Source organism: Pristiophorus japonicus, chromosome 18 (genome assembly GCF_044704955.1).
Source record: "Pristiophorus japonicus isolate sPriJap1 chromosome 18, sPriJap1.hap1, whole genome shotgun sequence".
Lineage (NCBI taxonomy): Eukaryota > Metazoa > Chordata > Chondrichthyes > Pristiophoridae > Pristiophorus > Pristiophorus japonicus.
The window spans coordinates 62452876-62474728 of NC_091994.1; the positions used below are offsets into that span (position 1 = coordinate 62452876).

At 55.3% G+C, this 21853-nt stretch overlaps 1 protein-coding gene across 1 annotated transcript in view; it reads left to right on the forward strand.

Annotated features, from left to right (window-relative positions):
* The first annotated feature begins 2730 nt into the window (after positions 1–2730).
* The window catches only part of hspg2 (heparan sulfate proteoglycan 2), a 643156-nt gene continuing 624033 nt past the window's right edge, over positions 2731–21853 (forward strand). Inside the window, 1 exon segment of the mRNA XM_070860710.1 lies at positions 2731–2978. Coding sequence (XP_070716811.1) covers positions 2898–2978 — 81 coding nt within the window. The 5' untranslated portion in view covers positions 2731–2897.

A 21853-nucleotide genomic window follows, 5' to 3' on the forward strand; every position in this document is an offset into this window, starting at 1 on the left:
CCGAGCACAAAGGAAGATGGTTGTGGTGGTTGGAGATCAATCATCTCAGCCCCAGGACATCGCTGCAGGAGTTCCTCAGGGCAGTGTCCCAGGCCCAACCATCTTCAGCTGTTTCATCAATGACCTTCCCTCCATCATAAGGTCAGAAGTGGGGATGTTCGCTGATGACTGCACAGTGTTCAGTTCCATTCACAACTCCTCAGATAATGAATACAGTCCATGCCCACATGCAGCAAGACCTGGACAACATTCAGGCTTGGGCTGATAAGTGGCAAGTAACATTCGCGCCACACAAATGCCAGGCAATGACTATCTCCAACAAGCGAGAGTCTAACCACCGCCCCATGACATTCAACGGCATTACCATCACCGAATCTCCCACCATCAACATCCTGATGGTCACCATTGACCAGAAACTTAACTGGACCAGCCACATAAATACTGTGACTACAAGAGCAGGTCAGAGGCTGGGTATTCTGCGGCGAGTGTCTCACCTCCTGACTCCCCAAAGCCTTTCCACTATCTACAGGGCACAAGTCAGGAGTGTGATGGAATACTCGCCACTTGCTTGGATGAGTGCAGTTCCAACAACACTCAAGAAGCTCGACACCAAGCAGCCGCTTGATTGTCACCCCATCCACCACCTTCAACATTCACTCCCTCCACCACCGGCGCACCGTGGCTGCAGTGTGTACCATCTACAAGATGCACTGCAGCAACTCGCCAAGGCTTCTTCGGCAGCACCTCCCAAACCCGCGATCTCTACCGCCTAGAAGGACAAGGGCAGCAGGCGCATGGGAACACCACCATCTCCATGTTCCCCTCCGAGTCACACACCATCCTCACTTGGAAATATATCGGCCGTTCCTTCATTGTCGCTGGGTCACAATCCTGGAACTCCCTCCCTAACAGCACTGTGGGAGCACCTTCACCACACGGACTGCAGCGGTTCAAGAAGGCGGCTCACCACCACCTTCTCAAGGGGCAATTAGGGATGGGCAATAAATGCCAGCCTTGCCAGCGACGCCCACATTCCATGAATGAATTTTAAAAATGCTAAAGCAGTGAAGCTGACTCATGCGGCAGAGGTTTTACTCAATTCTATATTTTTTGCTAATTATGCTAGTTTGATGATTTTCACATTTTAAAAAAAAGCAAGCAGGGGCTGTGAACTGGGTATATTTAGGGGGAACTTGGTTTTGGTCTGAAATCTAATTTTCTGGCGATGGCCCATGACTCATCCCCTCTCCAAGAAGCAAGAATAAGAAAGACTTTATATAGCGCCTTTCATAGTCTCAGGACGTCCCAACGCGCTTTCCAGCCACTGAAGTACTTTTGGAGTGCAGTCACTGTTGTAATGTGGGAAACGCGGCAGCCAATTTGCGCACAGCAAGCTCCCACACACAGCAACATGAGAATGACCAATAATCTGTTTTAGTGATGTTGGTTGAGGGATAAACATTGGCCAGGACACCAAGGATAACTCCCCTGCTATGTTCAAATAGTGCCATGGGATCTTTTATGTCCACCTGAGAGGGAAAACAGGGCCTGAGTTTAATGTCTCATCTGAAAGAGATCACCACTGACAATGCAGCACTCCCTCAGTATTGCACCGGGTGTGTCAGACTGGATTATATGCTCAAGTCATAGAATCATAGAATGGTTACAGCACAGAAGGAGGCCATTCGGCCCGTCGAGCCTGTGCCGGCTCTCTGCAAGAGCACCTCAGCCAGTCCCCCTCCCCCGCCCTTTCCCTGCAGCCCTGCAATTTTTCCCCTTCAGGAACTTATCCAATTCTCTTTTGAAAGCCGCGATTGAGTCTGCCTCCACTACCTTTTCAGGCAGTGCATTCTAGATCCTAACCACTCGCTGCATAAAAAAGTCTTTCCTCATGTCACTTTTGGCTCCTCTTCCAATCACCTTAAGTGTGTGAAGTGGGGCTGAAACCCACCCAGTGACTTGTGGGGCGAGGGAGCTGCTCCCCACTGAGACAGCCGAGAGCCTACACATGGGGGAAAAGCAGCAGAGTGGAGGCTGGGGGAGTTACTGGGGCAGCACATGGCATTGTGAAAGCAGCATAGAAACATAGAAACATAGAAAATAGGTGCAGGAGCAGGCCATTCGGCCCTTCGAGCCTGCACCGCCATTCAATAAGATCATGGCTGATCATTCCCTCAGTACCCCTTTCCTGCTTTCTCTCCATACCCCTTGATCCCCTCAGCCGTAAGGGCCATATCTAACTCCCTTTTGAATATATCCAATGAACTGGCCTCAACAACTCTTTGCAGCAGTGAATTCCACAGGTTAACAACTCTCTGAGTGAAGAAGTTTCTCCTCATCTCAGTCCTAAATGATGGCTTACCCCTTCTTCTTAGACTATGTCCCTGGTTCTGGACTTCCCCAACATCGGGAACATTCTTCCCGCATCGAACCTGTCCAGTCCCATCAGAATTTTATATGTTTCTATGAGATCCCCTCTCATCCTTCTAAACTCCAGTGAATACAGGCCCAGTCCATCCAGTCTCTCCTCATATGTCAGTCCTGCCATCCCTGGAATCAGTCTGGTGAACCTTCACTGCACTCCCTCAATAGCAAGAGCATCAGGTGGTGCTGGGGGAGAGAGCGTCAGCTCCGATCCTGAAAGTCCAGTCCGCAGAGTGGGAAGTGAGGAGCTGGATCCATTCCTGGAAATCCATGTGCGGGATCGGGGAGGGGGCAGAGAGAGAGGGAGAGGCGGGGAGCGCAGTGCCAGTGTGAGCAAGTTGTGACGGCCGGAGAGGGACCGGGATCGGGGCAGGGAGCGCTCCCACTCACTCACTCACTGACTGACTGCCGGGCGGGTGCCGACAGCTTGCTGTGTGGGTCCGGGAGAAGCAGAGGCAGACGCGGGAGCAGCGATGGTCCGGAGGGTGGCGGTGAGCTGCCCCTTGCCCAGCCCCAGCCGGCTCCAGCTCCAGCTGCTGTTGCTGGCCTTCGCGGTGAGTACACTGGCCGCTTTCTCGGGGCTTTGCAGCCGCTCTGGCGGCGCGGGAGGGCGAGCTCACAAACAACAGAAAAAGTTTTCAAACTTGTGTAAAAGTTTCTGCAAACTTTGCTTGCAGCGTGGGGTGGGGTGGGGCGGGGACTTGGGGCAGCTGTATGTGTGTTTGCCTCCAATACTTGCGGATATTTGTGTCCAATTGCTACCAGATAGCAGCAAAGGCTAATTTTACCCCGTCTGGAATTGTTGCAATGTCTTAAAACCTATTCATAGAGTTTCCTCTCACTCAGTCTGCCCATCTCCCGGCCCCACATTATTTCTGCCTGTTTTATTATGTTCAAATCCTCACTTGCAGCTTGGAAATATGATAATTAATAACCTAAGGGAAAAGAAAGACTTTCAAGTGTGGGACACAGTAACTAAATGGTTTCCTGGGTGGTAACTCGGATTTGGGAGGTTTAAGGCAGGCTCTCTACATTCTCTCGCTCCAGGGGACCTGGTGAGGCACTCACCGACTGGTTCCTGAGCAACTTCCAGGCAAACCTCAGACCCCCAGCCCCATCCCGGGGCAGCCTGGCCGGGGGTGGGTAGGGAGGGGGCAGCCTGGCCGGGGGTAAGGAGGGAGGGGGCAGCCTGGCCGGGGGTAGGGAGGGAGGGAGCAGGCTGGCCGGGGTTAGGGAGGGAGGGGGAAGGCTGGCCGGGGGTAGGGAGGGAGGGAGTGAGTAGGCTGGCCGGAGGGAGGGGGCAGCCTGGCCGGGGGTAGGGACGGAGGGGGCATCCTGGCCGGAGGGAGGGAGGAAGGGAGTGAGTAGGCTGGAGGGAGGGAGGGAGTGAGTAGGCTGGCCGGAGGGAGGGAGGGAGAGAGGGGGTAGGCTGGCCGGAGGGAGGGAGGGAGAGAGGGGGCAGGCTGGCCGGAGGGAGGGAGGGGGCATCCTGGCCGGGGGTAGGGAGGGAGGGAGGGCAGCCTGGCCGGAGGGAGGGAGGGGGCAGCCTGGCTGGGGGGGGGGGGGGAGGGAGGGCAGCCTGGCCGGAGGTAGGGAGGGAGGGGGCAGCCTGGCCGGAGGTAGGGAGGGAGGGGGCAGCCTGGCCGGAGGGAGGGAGGGGGCAGCCTGGCTGGAGGAAGGGAGGGAGGGAGGGGGCAGGCTGGCCAGAGGGAGGGAGGGAGGGAGGGGGCAGGCTGGCCAGAGGGAGGGAGGGAGGGAGGGAGGGAGGGGGCAGGCTGGCCGGAGGGAGGGAGCAGGCTGGCCGGAGGGAGGGAGGGAGCAGGCTGGCCGGAGGGAGGGAGGGAGGGAGGGAGGGAGCAGGCTGGCCGGAGGGAGGGAGGGAGGGGGCAGGCTGGCCGGAGGGAGGGAGGGAGGGGGCAGCCTGGCCGGGGGTAGGGAGGGGGCAGCCTAGCCGGGAGTAGGGAGGGAGGGGGCACCCTGGACTGGGGTAGGTAGGGAGGGGCAGGCTGGCCGGAGGGAGGGAGGGAGCAGGCTGGCCGGAGGGAAGTAGGGAGGGGCAGGCTGGCCGGAGGGAGGGAGCAGGCTTGCCGGAGGGAGGGGGCAGGCTGGCCGGAGGGAGGGAGGGAGGGAGGGAGGGAGGGGGCAGCCTGGCCGGAGGGAGGGGGGGAGGGGGCATCCTGACCGGGTGTAGGGAGGGAGGGGGCAGCCTGGCCGGAGGGAGGGAGGGAGGGGGCAGCCTGGCCGGAGGGAGGGAGAGAGGGAGAGGGCAGCCTGGCCGGAGGGAGGGAGGGGGCAGCCTGGCCGGAGGGAGGGAGGGAGGCAGCCTGGCCGGAGGGAGGGAGGGAGCAGCCTGGCCGGGGGTAGGGAGGGAGGGAGGGAGGGAGCAGCCTGGCCGGAGGGAGGGGGCAGCCTGGCCGGAGGGAGGGAGGGAGAGGGCAGCCTGGCCGGAGGGAGGGAGGGGGCAGCCTGGCCGGAGGGAGGGAGGGAGCAGCCTGGCCGGGGGTAGGGAGGGAGCAGCCTGGCCGGAGGGAGGGAGGGAGGCGGGGAGGCAGCAGGGCAAAGATGGTCTTTTCCGCACCAGCTTGTCTGCACACCCTGTTTCACAATCTGCCATTATTCTGCTTTCGTTCTTGCAGTTGAATTGTAAGGCCAGGTTTTGGTAACTTCTGCAAACCCTCCAGTGCATCGCTGGAGCAAATGGGTCTGGGCAATGGGAATATCGCGGTGCTGTTCTGGCCGCTGTGTCAAAATGTCAAAATGTGTTCTAAACTTGGGATCATTTCTAATGGGGTGAACCTTGTTGTATCAGTTCTTGGCAACCTTGCAGCTCTGTTACATGCCTCTTTATTACACAACCGATGCTTCAGAAGCCCAGAGTGAAAGCAATCCACAGGTTGGCACTTCACCCTGCAAAGAGCTCAGTTGGTCAATGCACTGCCCATCGAGCAATGGTGCAGATTGCCAGCATTGGGGCGTGCTGTGCTCACTTAGGTGCAGGCAGGGTTTCTGTGGTCTCTGGGCTGTGTCGGGGTTCAGGGCCCCAAGGGGCTGTGTGGTCTCTGGGCCCCTGGGGTCTATGTGGGTTCAGGGTCCCTGGGTAGGGGTAGTGACTAAGAGGCTCTGTGATCCTGAATGCTCTCCTGTGAGCCCGCTGGACACTGTGAGCGAGGATTGGGTTCGCGGTTGCTGGACACTGAGCGAGGATTGGGTTCGCGGTTGCTGGACACTGTGAGCGAGGATTGGGTTCGCGGTTGCTGGACACTGTGAGCGAGGATTGGGTTCGCGGTTGCTGGACACTGTGAGCGAGGATTGGGTTCGCGGTTGCTGTGAGAGCCGGCCAAAGATGCTTCCAGCTTGCGTGGCAGCAGGGGAGCGAGTGCAGTGGATCACATGCCCATTCTACACTCCCTCCGCTCACTGTTTCCTCTCCATTGTCTTCGATGAAAAGGAAAATTGGGCGAGGCGGATAACGGGTGTCTGATCTGCCAGTTTGCTGCTGCCAGTGTTTGAAGTGACCCTCTTGCTGTCTATAGTCACTGACGGACTGGCATTTGTCGAGGTTCTGGGTGTGGCTGGTAAAAGTGGAACTGTACTCCAGCGTGAATCACTGCCTTAAGGGAATGGGGGGGGCGGGGCGGCAAGAAGGTTTGAAGTTATTATCCAACCAATGCTTCGATAAGGAACCCCATAATAGACTGATGAACAAGGTCAGAGAATGCAGAGTCGGGACAAGTAGCAGAATGGAGAGCTAGCTGGCTTCAAGACAGGAAGCAGGGAGTAGGGGTAAAGGGTAGCTATTCACAGTGGCAGACGGTGTTCCACAAGGATCGGTGCTGGGACCACTGTTGTTCACAATTTATATTGATGATTTAGACTTTGGAATCAAAAACACAATTTGTAAATTTACGGATGACACCAAATTGGGGAATAGTCAATACTGAGGGGGACTACAACAAATTACAGGAGGACATTAATAAACTTACAGAATGGGCATAGAATTGGCAAATGAAGTTCAACACATAAATGTGAGCTATTACATTTTGGTTTTAAAAAAATAATAGGGAGGTCACAAATTACTCGGAAAATTAGAATCTAAATGAGGTAAAGGAACAAAGGGATCACGGAGTACAAATCACAAAGTGTCGATACAGGTTAACAAGGCCATAGAAAGCAAACAACGGGTTAATTTCTAGAGGGATAGAATTGGAAAAGTAATGAAGTTATGCTAAACTTTTATCGAACCTTGGTTAGGCCACACTTGGAGTACTCACACGTGGAGGCCCCGACCTGCGAGAAACCACCAGCCGTAGGTCGGAGCCATGGGGGAGGGGAGGTGTGGTGACCCGGGAGCAGCGCGAGCTGGTGCAGCAGGGCGACGCCTTGGAGAAGGGCGACTGGATTGGACGTCACCAACAATCCAGGTCACTGATTGGAGCGTGGCAGGTACAGCAGGAGAGGCAGGCGACGAGCAGTGAGAGATTGTAGAGCGATGTGATCGGGGCCCAGGAGAGGCGAGGGCCCAGGGGCAGCACGGGCCAGCCCACACTGCAATATGTGCGCGTACTAGGTCCGTGCAGCAGAGCTGGTCTCCAGTCGTCCTAGTTAATCCTTGCCACCGGACCAAGACCTAGCTCTGTCAAGCCCGTGTGGTGACTGGTGTGCAACGGCCACCCCACGTTAAAAAAATCCACGCACAGGCATCTTCCACACTTCAACATATAGTTCAGGACCTGGAATATTAGGTCCTTCATTGAAACACCTGTCAACTCATCCTTTTTTGGCATGGAAGCAAGTCATCCTCGATACTAGGGATTGCCTAAGAAATAACATCTGCACTTCACAGCAACAACTAAGCTCTAGCCAAAGTCATGAACAAACTGGTGTACCATTTCCCCCCCCCCCACTGCTGTATTTGATATGACTGACCCCTCCCTCTGTCCTCCAGCATTCTGGAGCTGCCATATTAACATGGTGTCACTTTCCCTCCCCCACCATCTGAGCACAGCCACAGCATCTCCAGGATAGGCTCCCTGTCTATCCCCAACCCTCCTCTCCAGGATAGGTTCCCTGTCTATCCCCAACCCTCCTCTCCAGGATAGGCTCCCTGTCTATCCCCAACCCTCCTCTCCAGGATAGGCTCCCTGTCTATCCCCAACCCTCCTCTCCAGGATAGGCTCCCTGTCTATCCCCAACCCTCCTCTCCAGGATAGGCTCCCTGTCTATCCCCAACCCTCCTCTCCAGGATAGGCTCCCTGTCTATCCCCAACCCTCCTCTCCAGGATAGGCTCCCTGTCTATCCCCAACCCTCCTCTCCAGGATAGGCTCCCTGTCTATCCCCAACCCTCCTCTCCAGGATAGGCTCCCTGTCTATCCTCAACCCTCCTCTCCAGGATAGGCTCACTGTCTATCCCCAATCCTTCTCTCCAGGATAGGCTCACTGTCTATCCCCAATCCTTCTCTCCAGGGTCCCCCAAGGATCTATCACACCCTCCATTGCTGCCCCTTAGTGACATCATCCAGGGACATGGGGTCAGATTTGGGACCTCCCCACTAAGTCTCTCAAACCGCCCTATGCTTAAATAATTCTCCCACACCGAGTCCTGGATGAGTCAAAACTTCCTCCTGGTCATCGTCACAAAGACTGAAGCCATCGTACTCCGCCCCTGCTAGTCTCCTCTCTGGCCACTGATTCCATTCCCTTCTCTGCACACTCTCGTACGTTTGCTGTCTTCTTTGACACTGAGCTGAGCTTCAAATTCCACTTAGTCTCCGTCTCTGAGACCACTTGCTTCCACCTCCAGAACATTGCCTGGATTTGTGAAAGGGAAATCATGCTTGACAAATCTTCTGGAATTTTTTGAGGATGTTTCCAGTAGAGTGGACAAGGGAGAACCAGTTGATGTGGTATATTTGGACTTTCAGAAGGCGTTCGACAAGGTCCCACACAAGAGATTGATGTGCAAAGTTAAAGCACATGGGATTGGGGGTAGTGTGCTGACGTGGATTGAGAACTGGTTGTCAGACAGGAAGCAAAGAGTAGGAGTAAATGGGTACTTTTCAGAATGGCAGGCAGTGACTAGTGGGGTACCGCAAGGTTCTGTGCTGGGGCCCCAGCTGTTTACACTGTACATTAATGATTTAGATGAGGGGATTAAATGTAGTATCTCCAAATTTGCGGATGACACTAAGTTGGGTGGCAGTGTGAGCTGTGAGGAGGATGCTATGAGGCTGCAGAGCGACTTGGATAGGTTAGGTGAGTGGGCAAATGCATGGCAGATGAAGTCTAATGTGGATAAATGTGAGGTTATCCACTTTGGTGATAAAAACAGAGAGACCGACTATTATCTGAATGGTGACAGATTAGGAAAAGGGGAGGTGCAAAGAGACCTGGGTGTCGTGGTACATCAGTCATTGAAGGTTGGCATGCAGGTACAGCAGGCGGTTAAGAAAGCAAATGGCATGTTGGCCTTCATAGCAAGGGGATTTGAGTACAGGGGCAGGGAGGTGTTGCTACAGTTGTACAGGGCATTGGTGAGGCCCCACCTGGAGTATTGTGTACAGTTTTGGTCTCCTAACCTGAGGAAGGACATTCTTGCTATTGAGGGAGTGCAGCGAAGGTTCACCAGACTGATTCCCGGGATGGCGGGACTGACCTATCAAGAAAGACTGAATCAACTGGGCTTGTATTCACTGGAGTTCAGAAGAATGAGAGGGGACCTCATAGAAACATTTAAAATTCTGACGGGGTTAGACAGGTTAGATGCAGGAAGAATGTTCCCAATGTTGGGGAAGTCCAGAACCAGAGGTCACAGTCTAAGGATAAGGGGGAAGCCATTTAGGACCGAGATGCGGAGGAACTTCTTCACCCAGAGAGTGGTGAACCTGTGGAATTCTCTACCACAGAAAGTTGTTGAGGCCAATTCACTAAATATATTCAAAAAGGAGTTAGATGAGGTCCTTACTACTAGGGGGATCAAGGGGTATGGCGAGAAAGCAGGAATGGGGTACTGAAGTTGCATGTTCAGCCATGAACTCATTGAATGGTGGTGCAGGCTAGAAGGGCCGAATGGCCTACTCCTGCACCTATTTTCTATGTTTCTATGTTTCTATCTCTTGCTTTGGCATCCATTTTCACCAAGCCTATTTGTCAAGTGCCTTGGAATGTTTTTTTATAAAGGCAGTATATAAATACCAGCTGCTGTCATTGTTTTAGCTCTAGAGTAAAATATGTAACCTTGTAAAAACTCTCAGCAGCATAAGGTACATTGACTGGTTTTCTGCCGTATACTTGGATATTCTGATGGGTCTGAGCCACCTTCATAACGTAGTAAAACATCCCAAGGCATTTCACAGGCGTGTAATCCGACAAAATTGACACTGAACTACATAAAGAAAGACTTGGATTTCTATAGTGCCTTTCACGACCACCTGACGTCTCAAAGTACTTTACAGCCAATGAAATACTTTTGGAGTGCAGTTACTGTTGTAATGTGGAAAGCACGGCAGCCTAATTGCACACAGCAAGCTCCCACAAACAGCAATGTGATAATGACCAGATAAACTGTTTTAGTGATGTTGATTTGAGGAAAAAAAGTCACCAGGGATAACTCCCCTGCTCTTCTTCAAAATAGTGCCATGGGATCTTTTACGTCCACTTGAGAGGGCAGATGGGGCCTCGGTTTAACGTCTCATCTGAAATACGGCACCTCCGACAGTGCAGCACTCCCTCAGCATTGCACTGGAGTATCAGCCAAGATTTATGTGCTCAGGTCCCTGGAGTGGGACTTGAACCCACAACCTTCTGAGTCAGAGGCGAGGGTGCTACCCACTGCTGACACCGCAAAGGAGCTATTAGGACAGGTGACCAAAAGCTTGGTTAAAGAGGTAGGTTTTAAGGAGTGTCGTAAAGAATGAAAGCGAGATGGAGAGGTTTACGGACGCTGCTGAAGGCACATCAGCCAATGGTTGAGCAACGAAATCAGAGATACTCGAGGAGCGCAGAGATCTTGGAGGGTTGTAGGGTTGGAGGTGGTTAGAGAGAAAGGGAGGGGCAAGGCCATGGAAGGATTTTGAAAACTAGAATGAGAATTTTAAAATCGAGGCGTTGCTGGACTCTGAGCCAATGTAGGTCAGCGAGCACAGGGGCGATGGGTGAGTGGGACTTGGTGTGAGTCTAACATCTGTGGTTGGGAAAATGTTGGCGTCCATTATTAAAGTAGCAGGACATTTGGAAAAGCAAAATTCGGTCAGGCAGAGTCAGCATGGATTTATGAAGGGGAAGTCATGTTTGACAAAGTTGCTGGACAGGGTGGATAAAGGGGAACCAGTGGATGTGGTGTATTTGGACTTCCAGAAGGCATTTGACAAGTTGCCACATAAAAGGTTACTGCACAAGATAAAAGTTCACGGGGTTGGGGGTAATATATTAGCATGGATAGAGGATTGGCTAACTAACAGAAAACAGCAAGTCGGGATAAATGGTTCATTCTTGGGTTGACAATCAGTAACTAGTGGGGTACCGCAGGGATCAGTGCTGGGACCCCAACTATTTACAATCTCTATATTAATGACTTGGAAGAAGGGACCGAGTGTAATATAGCTAAGTTTGCTGACGATACAAAGATGGGAGGAAAAGCAATGTGTGAGGAGCACACAAAAAATCTGCAAAAGGACATAGACAGGCTAAGTGAATGGGCAAAAATTTGGCAGATGGAGTATAATGTTGGAAAGTGTGAGGTCATGCACTTTGGCAGAAAAATCAAAGAGCAAATTATTATTTAAATGAAGAAAGATTGCAAAGTACCGCAATACAGCGGGACCTGGCGGTACTTGTGAATGAAACACAAAAATATAGTATGCAGGTACAGCAAGTAATCAGGAAGGCAAATGGTATCTTGGCCTTTATTGCAAAGGGGATGGAGTATAAAAGCAGGGAAGTCTTGCTACAGTTATACAGGGTATTGGTGAGACCACACCTGGAGCACTGCGTGCAGTTTTGGTTTCCATATTTACAAAAGGATATACTTGCTTTGGAGGCAGTTCAGAGAAGGTTCACTCGGTTGATTCCGGAGATGAGGGGTTGACTTATGAGGAAAGGTTGATTAGGTTGGGCCTCTACTCATTGGAATTCAGAAGAATGAGAGGTGATCTTATCGAAACGTATAAGATTATGAGGGGGCTCGACAAGGTGGCTGCAGAGAGAATGTTTCCACTGATGGGAGAGACTGGAACTGGAGGGCATAATCTTAGAATAAGGGGCTGCTCATTTAAAACTGAGATGAGGAAAAATTTCTTCTCGGAGGGTTGTAAGTCTGTGGAATTCGCTGGGTCATTGAATAAATTTAAGACAGAAATAGACAGTTTCTTAAACGATAATGGAATAAGGGGTTATGGGGAGTGGACCTGAGTCCATGATCAGATCAGCCACGGTCTTATTGAATGGTGGAGCAGGCTCGAGGAGCCGTATGGCCTACTCCTGATCCTATTTCTTATGTTCTCATGAGTTAGGATACTCCTGGTTTATCGACCTGTAAGAACATTGTCTTGCTGAGGTGGGGAAGGGACCTACAAGGATGGATAGTCACAGTGACAGACACTGCTGGTCTTTTGGTTGAACTCCGAAGTCCATACTCTCCGGGGTTGAGATTATTTGCTAATGAGACAAAAGAGGGTACAGCTGTCCTGTAAAGCAGCAAGGAAGAGTTGAAAATTCGATTACAAAATAACTGTGATGCATGTTAATTCAATCCAAGTATTACAGGAATATCTTTATCTTTAATTTACATCATGGGTAATGCAATGTTCCTTTCACAAACCAATTGCCTGAGGTGCGTGCCCGGGGACCTGTGCTTTAATTGCTCTGCCTTATCTGGTGTTAAGCTTCACGGAACACACGTGCTCCAGGTTTGACTCTTGGTCTCTTGTGTCAACTGATCTGTGCCGAGGTGGTGTGTGCCCTGGGCTAGGGAGGGGGTGAAGGGTAACTGTGTGCGCAGGGACGTTGGGTGAGAACAGGTTTGACTCTCTACACTCAATGCTTCACACGACTCTCACTGTGTGGTCATTTGGCTGAGGTGTTGAAGAGCTGTTGGCCATAGATCCGAGCCCCAGGATTCCCACCTTCAGGAAAGGAAGGAGAAAATTGGTGGCAGCGGGTAGTTAAGGCACCCGAGTTGTCGATAGCTCTACCTTCAGTGCCCGTCGGCTGTCCCTGTGTGCTGAGAGTTACTGTAACTCAATCTTCTTGCCACAGATGCAGTATTTTTAGAAAAACTAAATTTACTGTACGCCGCTCCTCTTAGAATTGTGGGCTAGTTATTGCCTTAAAAAGACCCAGGTCTTTGGAAATGCTTGGAACATATGAACAGGAGGAGGCCATTCAGCCCCTCGAGCCTGTTACACAGGAACAGAGGAGGCCATTCAGCCCCTTGAGCCTGTTACACAGGAACAGGAGGAGGCCATTCAGCCTCTTGAGCCTGTTACACAGGAACAGGAGGAGGCCAATCAGCCCCTCGAGCCTGTTGCACAAGCACAGGAGGAGGCCCATTCAGCCCCTCGAGCCTGTTCCACCATTCAGTTACACCATGGCTGATCTCACATATTCAAACACCTGAGTGTCCAGTATGTTTGCCCTTGACAGGGATGTCGTTTTTAATTACGGAGATTTGGGCCATCTCCAGATGCCCAACAATAAAGTCTGCTTGCACTGGCCAGCTCCTGCTCTGAATGAAGTGGAAGGGGCCCAGATTTGTAAATAGTTTGTGTCTCCAGGGTGAGAAATAAAGGCATTTACCAGTGGGATATGAAGTGGTGATGGTCCAGGATACCAGCACCACACCTTATCTCTCCAGAGGAAAACAGCGTGGACATGATTCAGGCTGGAAACTGACCAGCTACCTTTCAGTTATTAAGGGACAGAATCGGCTGGAGCAGCAGTAGACCCATGGAGTTTGCATTCGCCAGCTAAAGCTGCTTCCAAACAGTACGATTCCCACAGCCGCAGTAATTCTCAGTGTTGGGTCACATCTCCACGTCTCTCGTTGCTCCCAATCCCCATGGAATGATGGGTAAGAAAGGCCGGAGTCTGGGTTATTTGATGCTCTTCCCTTTTGACCTCTGGCCTTCCCTGGTAATAGGAATGGTCGGTGAGAAGCTGGCTGTTTGTTTCAAACATCGAGTTTGCCTGGAACAGGTCAAGTGTTGGAGGCGGTGATCAGCGTCTCTCTTGCACTGGTGCTTCTGAGAAGTAAGCACATTGCAGAGACCCCGGGTGCCTGCTCTCTCAATCTAGGTTTGATGAGGTGCTGTTTACAGAAAAGATGTAAACTGGGATGAATCATTTCCTTATATTAGCTGCAGACCGCTCTGCATTGCAGTCCCCCCCCCCCCCCCCCCCCCTCACCCCTCACCGTGCTGAAGAACAGACATGCCTGCAAGAAAGCAGACACTTTCAAGCCCGTTCGAAGACTGGAGAGCCAGAAATGCCATTAAAACAGACAGTAGCAGGAGATCTCCGACTGGCTATTGTGAGCCAGGGGATCAGCCCCTGGGCCTGTACAGTGCCGTGGGCCACTTGCCTTTCAGCGGGGTTTGAAACTGAGAATGGGAGAGGTATGTAGCTCGCTTGGATTTCTGGTGAGTGAGGGGAAATAGTGATTTAATCATCAGCTAAAACACAATCGGCATTGATCAAACTGTTGGAGGTAGTTCAGAGATTAGATTATAAGCAGTGGGTCAACAGCCTAACTATTGCCACCAAGTTACAAGAGATCATTAATCTGCTGCTGGGGTCAGCTTTTGAATAATTAATAGCTCAAATATTTATATTAAGGATAAAATAGCCAAACTCCAAATAGCCTTCCAACAGTCGGGAGGCCCTGGTTGGCATCTTGGCCTGTTGAGTGAGGCTCCTGTGGGACTGACCCTACACATCCAGGACTGGGAGAAACATCCAGGGGCAGTATGTTCACCATGCTTAAACTGTTGGTTTGTCAACAGACCTTGTGTGTTGGGAATTGGTGCAATGACCTATAAAATCAGAACGTATAGAGGGAGGCCATTCAGCCCATCGTGCCTGTGCTGCCGCTTTCAAACAGTGATCCGATTAATTTCACTCCCCTGCTCGTTCCCCATCGCCCTGCAAATTTACCTCCCAAGTATTTATCCAATTTTCTTTGGAAGGTTACTATTCAATCTGCTTTCACCGCCCTTTCAGGTAGCGTGCTCCAGGTCATAACTCCCTCTGGTTTTCTCATCTCCCTCTGGTTCTCTTGCAATACAAATAGGAGCTATCTTTAAATGTTTCATTATCTCCAGAAATAAACTGGTGGTTGTTCTTATTTTATGTCTTTTAACTGCAGGTAAAGAGTGAAAGTTATAGCATGGCCTTTATGAATGATTTTAAAGAATATTATATCTGAATTTTCTCCAGATTTGTGTTCAGCTAGCTGTTCCTTGGTTATAACAGTGACTTTTTCCTGTATATTCTATGACCGTATCTTCCTGTTTCCCCAAACACCAGCCAACACAAGTCCTTATTTTCCTTTCTGTGTGAGCAGCCCGCACAAGGCCTGTGCAGTTCACTCGCTCCTCGAGCCTTTGGCCATGGAAACAGTTAGTAATGTTGACCGGTGTTGCCGGTCAGTCGGCCTCCAGCAGCCCGAGGGTTAACGTGGGTGGCTCTGTCCTTGGCTGCGGCCACAGACCCAGGCCGTGTCCCCAGGCATTCCACAGCCCTGAGATCACAGGAAGGATCGGGCTGGGCTGAAAGGGAAGCTGTGATGCCGAAAGGAACATGATCGGTGATTCTGTCACCTGGCCAGGCGTGTTCAGACTTAATTTAAAGCTGTGTGCCAGAGAATAATGTGTGGTGCTGTGCAGCAGGCATTGTGACACCAGCAGAAGTGGGTTAGTGTGCCTTGGAGCTGTAATAAAGGTGGAACGTTACATTCATGGCCCATTGAGTGAACAGCAGTGATGCAATCTTGGATTCAAATTGAAGTTGAACAAAATAACCTTTGAATGCTAAGATCTCACGGAAAGGCAAGGCCAGTATGTGGCACCGAATACTCTGGGTGTTGGGGTGCTGTCATGGGAGCCATATAATGATGAGGCATTGAAAGGGAGAGTGTGTATGTACCCACCCGAGCGAGCACACCGAACCCCCCTCTTTATTTAAAGGCTCGCTATTTATCTCCCCGTGGATGTAAAAGATAGCTAGACGGAGCCTCAGTTTAAAGTCTCTTCTGAAAGGGACAACTCCAGCCCTGCGGCACTCACTCCCTCAGGCTGACGATTTACTGCAGGGCCAAGTATTGTTTCTTGAGTCATGGCTTTTGTCCACAAACGTTTGTCCCTGAGGCAAGAGTGGTGCCAAAGGAGACAAGCTGCCAGCTGTTGTTGATGGGCATGGGGTGGGGCATGGGGCACGGCACGGCACGACGAGACAGAGTAATTATTTAAAAAGGCTGATATTTGCTGTTTTCAAAGTAACGAGTTTAACCCCTCGAGGACCATGGCAGCGCCTCTGCTTTACAAACTTCAATGCACGTGTATTCTGGATTATTGCAAGGGTTCTGTCGATTGGAGAAATGTTCAGAAACATGAGACATGTAAAGAAACTAATTTTTAGCTTTTTATGCTAATCAAAATGGCCTTTTTATTTAAAAAAAAAGCAAATCCATGAAAGGTCGTCCCTTTCCTGTCGGAAACTGCTTTCAGTGCACACTGACGTTGTCCAGCACAGGAACATTTTGTAATGGGATCTAACGTTTGACAGCAACATCTGATCCCAAGGGTGGCCATGAGTCAAGTGCAGCAGAGCAGCAATGAAATGAGACAATCGGTACAAATGGGCAACTGCACTGGAAAAGCTGTAAACTAAGCGAGGAAGTTCTCTGCAGTTTGGATTTGCTCAAAGATTCAGGTGACGATAGATTTTAATTGTACCTATTATAGGGTGAGCAAAGCATCAATCGGCTCCATTGTGTTACCGATCCTGTTTTTACCTAGAATGTATTAATCGGCAGACTGATATCACTGCTCTATGCCAGTCTTTATACTCTATGTGCCCCTCTCCCCCACCCCTTCCCCTTTAACCCTCTGTACCTGGCTCTCTCATGTATTTATCAAAGCTCCCCTTAACATCAATGTTATCGACTTCAACCACTCCATGCAGCACCAGTTCCACATTCTCACCACTCTTCCTGTAAAGAAAGTGCTGCTAAATTTTTTATTTGATCTGTTGGTGGCTATCCGGTATTTATGACCCCCTGTTCTGGATTTCCCCCACGTGCAAAGTGTTTTGGAATGGCAGTATGGCCTTGCCAGTATGGATCGGGGTTAGTGGCTTGCTTTATCTGTGCCCTGCGCTTACCATTGACGATCGTGAGCCAGCCCTCCTGTCCCGCACTGACTGAGGGGATTGCGTGTGAACACCTGCGCTTGGCCAAACCAGCAGTATTTCTGATCCCCGAGTGAGCGGCATTTGCAGGTGCTTTATATTTTTTTTATTGCAAATGGAATGAAGGTTTTCTCAGCTGCAGAACAGTCGTTCCCAAGCAGTTTGTTTGATTGGATAATGACAGCGTAGGGTCTCACTGCTTGTTGTGTTGTGAGGTGCAGCTTGATATCTGAACGGCTGCAGCACGCGTCTGGCTCCGGGACTGGCTCCGGGCTCCGAGCGTCGGGGACTGGCTCCGGGCTCCGGGCGCTGGGACTGGCTCCGGGCGCTGGGACTGGCTCCGGGCTCCGGGCGCTGGGACTGGCTCCGGGCGCTGGGACTGGCTCCGGGCTCCGAGCGTCGGGGACTGGCTCTGGGTACTGGGACTGTCTCCGGGCTCTGGGGACTGGGACTGGCTCCTGGCTCTGGGTGCTGGGACTGGCTCCGGGCGCTAGGACTGGCTCTGGGCTCCGAGCGTCGGGGACTGGCTCTGAGTACTGGGACTGGCTCCGGGCTCCGGGCGCTGGGACTGGCTCCGGGCTCCGGGCGCTGGGACTGGCTCCGAGCACCGGGTGCTGGGACCGGCTCCGGGCGTTGGGACTGGCTCCGGGCTCCGAGCGCTGGAACTGGCTCCGGGCTCCGGGCGCGCTGGGACTGGCTCCTGGCTCTGGGTGCTGGGACTGGCTCCTGGCTCCGGGCGCTAGGACTGGCTCTGGGCTCCGAGCGTCGGGGACTGGCTCTGAGTACTGGGACTGGCTCCGGGCGCTGGAACTGGCTCCGGGCACCCGGGCGCTGGGACTGGCTCCGGGCTCCGGGCGCTGGGACTGGCTATGGGCTCCGGGCGCTGGGACTGGCTCCGGGCTCCGGGCGCTGGGACTGGCTCCGGGCTACGTCTGCTGGGACTGGCTCCGGGCTCCGGGCGCTGGGACTGGCTCCGGGCTCCGGGCGCTGGGACTGGCTCCGGGCTCCGGGCGCTGGGACTGGCTCCGGGCTCCGGGCGCTGGGACTGGCTCCGAGCACCGGGTGCTGGGACCGGCTCCGGGCGTTGGGACTGGCTCCGGGCTCCGAGCGCTGGAACTGGCTCCGGGCTCCGGGCGCGCTGGGACTGGCTCCTGGCTCTGGGTGCTGGGACTGGCTCCTGGCTCCGGGCGCTGGGACTGGCTCCGGGCTCCGAGCGTCGGGGACTGGCTCTGGGTACTGGGACTGGCTCCGGGCTCTGGGGACTGGGACTGGCTCCTGGCTCTGGGTGCTGGGACTGGCTCCGGGCGCTAGGACTGGCTCTGGGCTCCGAGCGTCGGGGACTGGCTCTGAGTACTGGGACTGGCTCCGGGCTCCGGGCGCTGGGACTGGCTCCGGGCTCCGGGCGCTGGGACTGGCTCCGAGCACCGGGTGCTGGGACCGGCTCCGGGCGTTGGGACTGGCTCCGGGCTCCGAGCGCTGGAACTGGCTCCGGGCTCCGGGCGCGCTGGGACTGGGCGCTGGGACTGGCTCCTGGCTCCGGGCGCTAGGACTGGCTCTGGGCTCCGAGCGTCGGGGACTGGCTCTGAGTACTGGGACTGGCTCCGGGCGCTGGAACTGGCTCCGGGCTCCGGGCGCTGGGACTGGCTCCGGGCTCCGGGCGCTGGGACTGGCTCCGGGCTCCGGGCGCTGGGACTGGCTCCGGGCTCCGGGCGCTGGGACTGGCTCCGGGCTACGTCTGCTGGGACTGGCTCCGGGCTCCGAGCGCTGGAACTGGCTCCGGGCGCTGGGACTGGCTCCGGGCTCCGGGCGCTGGGACTGGCTTCGGGCTCCGGGCGCTGGGACGGGCGCCGGGCGCTGGGACGGGCTCCGGGCGCTGGGACTGTCTCCGGGCTTCGGTCTCTGAGCGTCGGGGACTGGCTCTGGGTACTGGGACTGGCTCCGGGCTCCGAGTGTCGGGGACTGGCTCCGGGCTCCGGGCGCTGGGACTGGCTCCGGGCTTCGGACGCTGGGACTGGCTCCGGGCTCCGGGCGCTGGGACTGGCTCCGGGCTCCGGGCGCTGGGACGGGCGCCGGGCGCTGGGACGGGCTCCGGGCGCTGGGACTGTCTCCGGGCGCTGGGATAGGCTCCGGGCTCCGGGCGCTGAGACTGGCTCCGGGCTCCGGGCGCTGGGACTGGCTCCGGGCTCCGGGCGCTGGGACTGGCACCGGGCTCCGGGTGCTGGGACTGGCTCCGGCCGCTGGGACTGGCTCCGGGCGCTGGGACTGGCTCCGGGCTCCGGGCGCTGGGACTGGCTCCGGGCGCTGGGACTGGCTCCGGGCTCCGGGCGCTGGGACTGGCGCTGGGACTGGCTCGGGGCTCCGGGCTCTGTCTGCTGGGACTGGCTCCGGGCTCTGGCCTCTGGGACTGGCTCCGGGCGCTGGGACTGGCTCCGGGATCCGGGCGCTGGGACTGGCTCCGGGCTCCGGCCGCTGGGACTGGCTCCGGGCTCCGGGCTCCGGGCGCTGGGACTGGCTCAGGGCTCCGAGCATCGGGGACTGGCTCCGGGTTCCGAGCGTCGGGGACTGGGACTGGCTTCTGGCTTCTGGATACTGGGACTGGCTCCAGGCTCCGGGCGCTGGGACGGGCTCCGGGCGCTGGGACTGGCTCCGGGCTCCGGCCGCTGGGACTGGCTCCGGGCGCTGGGACTGGCTCCGGGCGCTGGGACTGGCTCCGGGCTCCGAGCATCGGGGACTGGCTCCGGGCGCCGAGATTGGCTCCGGCTCTGGGTACTGGGACTGGCTCCTGGCTCCGGGTGCTGGGACTGGCTCCGGGCTCCGAGCGTCGGGGACGGGCTCTGGGTACTGGGACTGGCTTCTGGGTACTGGGACTGGCTCCTGGCTCCGTGTGCTGGGACTGGCTCCTGGCTTCGGGCGCTGGGAATGGCTCCGGGCTCTGGGCTCCGAGCGTCGGGGACTGGGTCTGGGCGCTGGCACTGGCTCCGGGCTCCGGGCGCTGGGACTGGCTCCTTGCTCCGAGCGTCGGGGATTGGCTCCGGCTCTGGGTACTGGGAAACTCTCCTGCCTCCGGGCGCTGGGACTGGATCCGGGCTCTGGGACTGGCTCCGGGCTCCGACCTTCGGGGACTGGCTCTGGGTACAGGGACTGGCTCTGGGTACTGGGACTGGCTCCTGGCTCCGGGTGCTGGGACTAGCTCCAGGCTCCGGGCGCTGGGACTGGCTCCGGGCTCCGAGCGTCGGGGACTGGCTCTGGCTCTGGGTACTGGGACTGGCTCTTGGGACTGGCTCCGGGTGCTGGAACTGGCTCCGGGCTCCGGGCGCTGGGACTGGCTCCGGGCTCCGGGCGCTGGGACTGGCTCCGGGCGCCGGGACTGGCTCCGGGCTACGTCTGCTGGGACTGGCTCCGGGCTCCGAGCGCTTGAACTGGCTCCGGGCTCCGGGCGCTGGGACTGGCTCCGGGCTCCGGGCGCTGGGACTGGCTCCGGGCTCCGGCCGCTGGGACTGGCTCCGGCCGCTGGGACTGGCTCCGGCCGCTGGGACTGGCTCCGGGCGCTGGGACTGGCTCCGGGCGCTAGGACTGGCTCCGGGCTCCGGGCGCTGGGACTGGCTCCGGGCTCCGTCTGCTGGGACTGGCTCCGGGCTCAGGCCTCTGGGACTGGCTCCGGGCGCTGGGACTGGATCCGGGCGCTGGGACTGGCTCTGGGCTCCTGGCTCCGGGCGGTGGGACTGGCTCCGGGTTCCGAGCGTCGGGGACTGGCTCTGGGTACTGGGACTGGCTTCTGGCTTCTGTGTACTGGGACTGGCTCCTGGCTCCAGGCTCCAGGCTCCGGGCGCTGGGACGGGCTCCGGGCGCTGGGACGGGCTCCGGGCGCTGGGACGGGCGCTGGGACGGGCTCCGGGCGCTGGGACTGGCTCCGGGCGCTGGGACTGGCTCCGGGCTCAGAGCGTCGGGGACTGGCTCTGGGTACTGGGACTGGCTCCTGGCTCCGGGCGCTGGGACTGGCTCCGGGCTCAGAGCGTCGGGGACTGGCTCTGGGTACTGGGACTGGCTCCTGGCTCCGGGCGCTGGGACTGGCTCCGGGCTCCGGGCTCTGAGCGTCGGGGACTGTCTCCGGGCGCCGGGACTGGCTCCGGCTCTGGGTACTGGGCCTGGCTCCGGGTGCTGTGACTGGCTCCGGGCTCCGAGCGCCGGGGGCTGGCTCCGGGTACTCGGACTGGTGCTGGTGCTGGGGCTGGCATTTAGTAACGCGTTTACATTTATTTAAAAGGAAGACTTGCATTTATATAGCGCCTTTCATGGCCACCAGACTTTCCAAAGTACTTTACAATGAATTACTTTTGAAGTGTTGTCACTGTTGCAATGTGGGAAACGCAGCAGCCAATTTGCGCACAGCAAGCTCCCACAAACAGCGTGATAATGACCAGATATACTGTTTTAGTGACATTGATTGAGGGATAAATGTTCGTCAGGACACCGGGAATAACTCCCCTGCTCTTCTTTGAAATAGTGCCGCAGGATCTTTTACATCCACCCGAGAGCAGATACGGTTTGAAAAGTGATGCCTCTGAGAGTGCGGCACTCCCTCAGCACTGCACTTTGAGTGTTGGTTTGGATTCTGTGCTCAAGTCTCTGGAGCAGGGTTTGAACCTACAACCTTCTGACTCGGGCTCCAACTGAGCTAGCATATATAGGATTGTAGGAGGGACCCGTGCTCGATTAGAGGGGCCTTGGCTGGAATCCGCATCGAGCACAGTTAAACTCTGGCACCTCCCCCGGTGTGTTTACTGGCTGAGTGAACATCCTACCGGTGAAAGGTGGATCTAATGGATCTACTGAGTAAACGCTGAGGTGAGGAATCTAACCGGAGCATTGTGGGTTATAAATTGACTTGGTTTGGTTGACAATGTGAGAGAACCATTTTATACTGGGCTGTTAGATGTGTTGCACTACACTGGGAAAGACATGAACATTTGGGGCAGGAACTCTTTTTTTTCCCTAAGAACTGTAATTGTGTTCCGGTAGAAAGAAGAT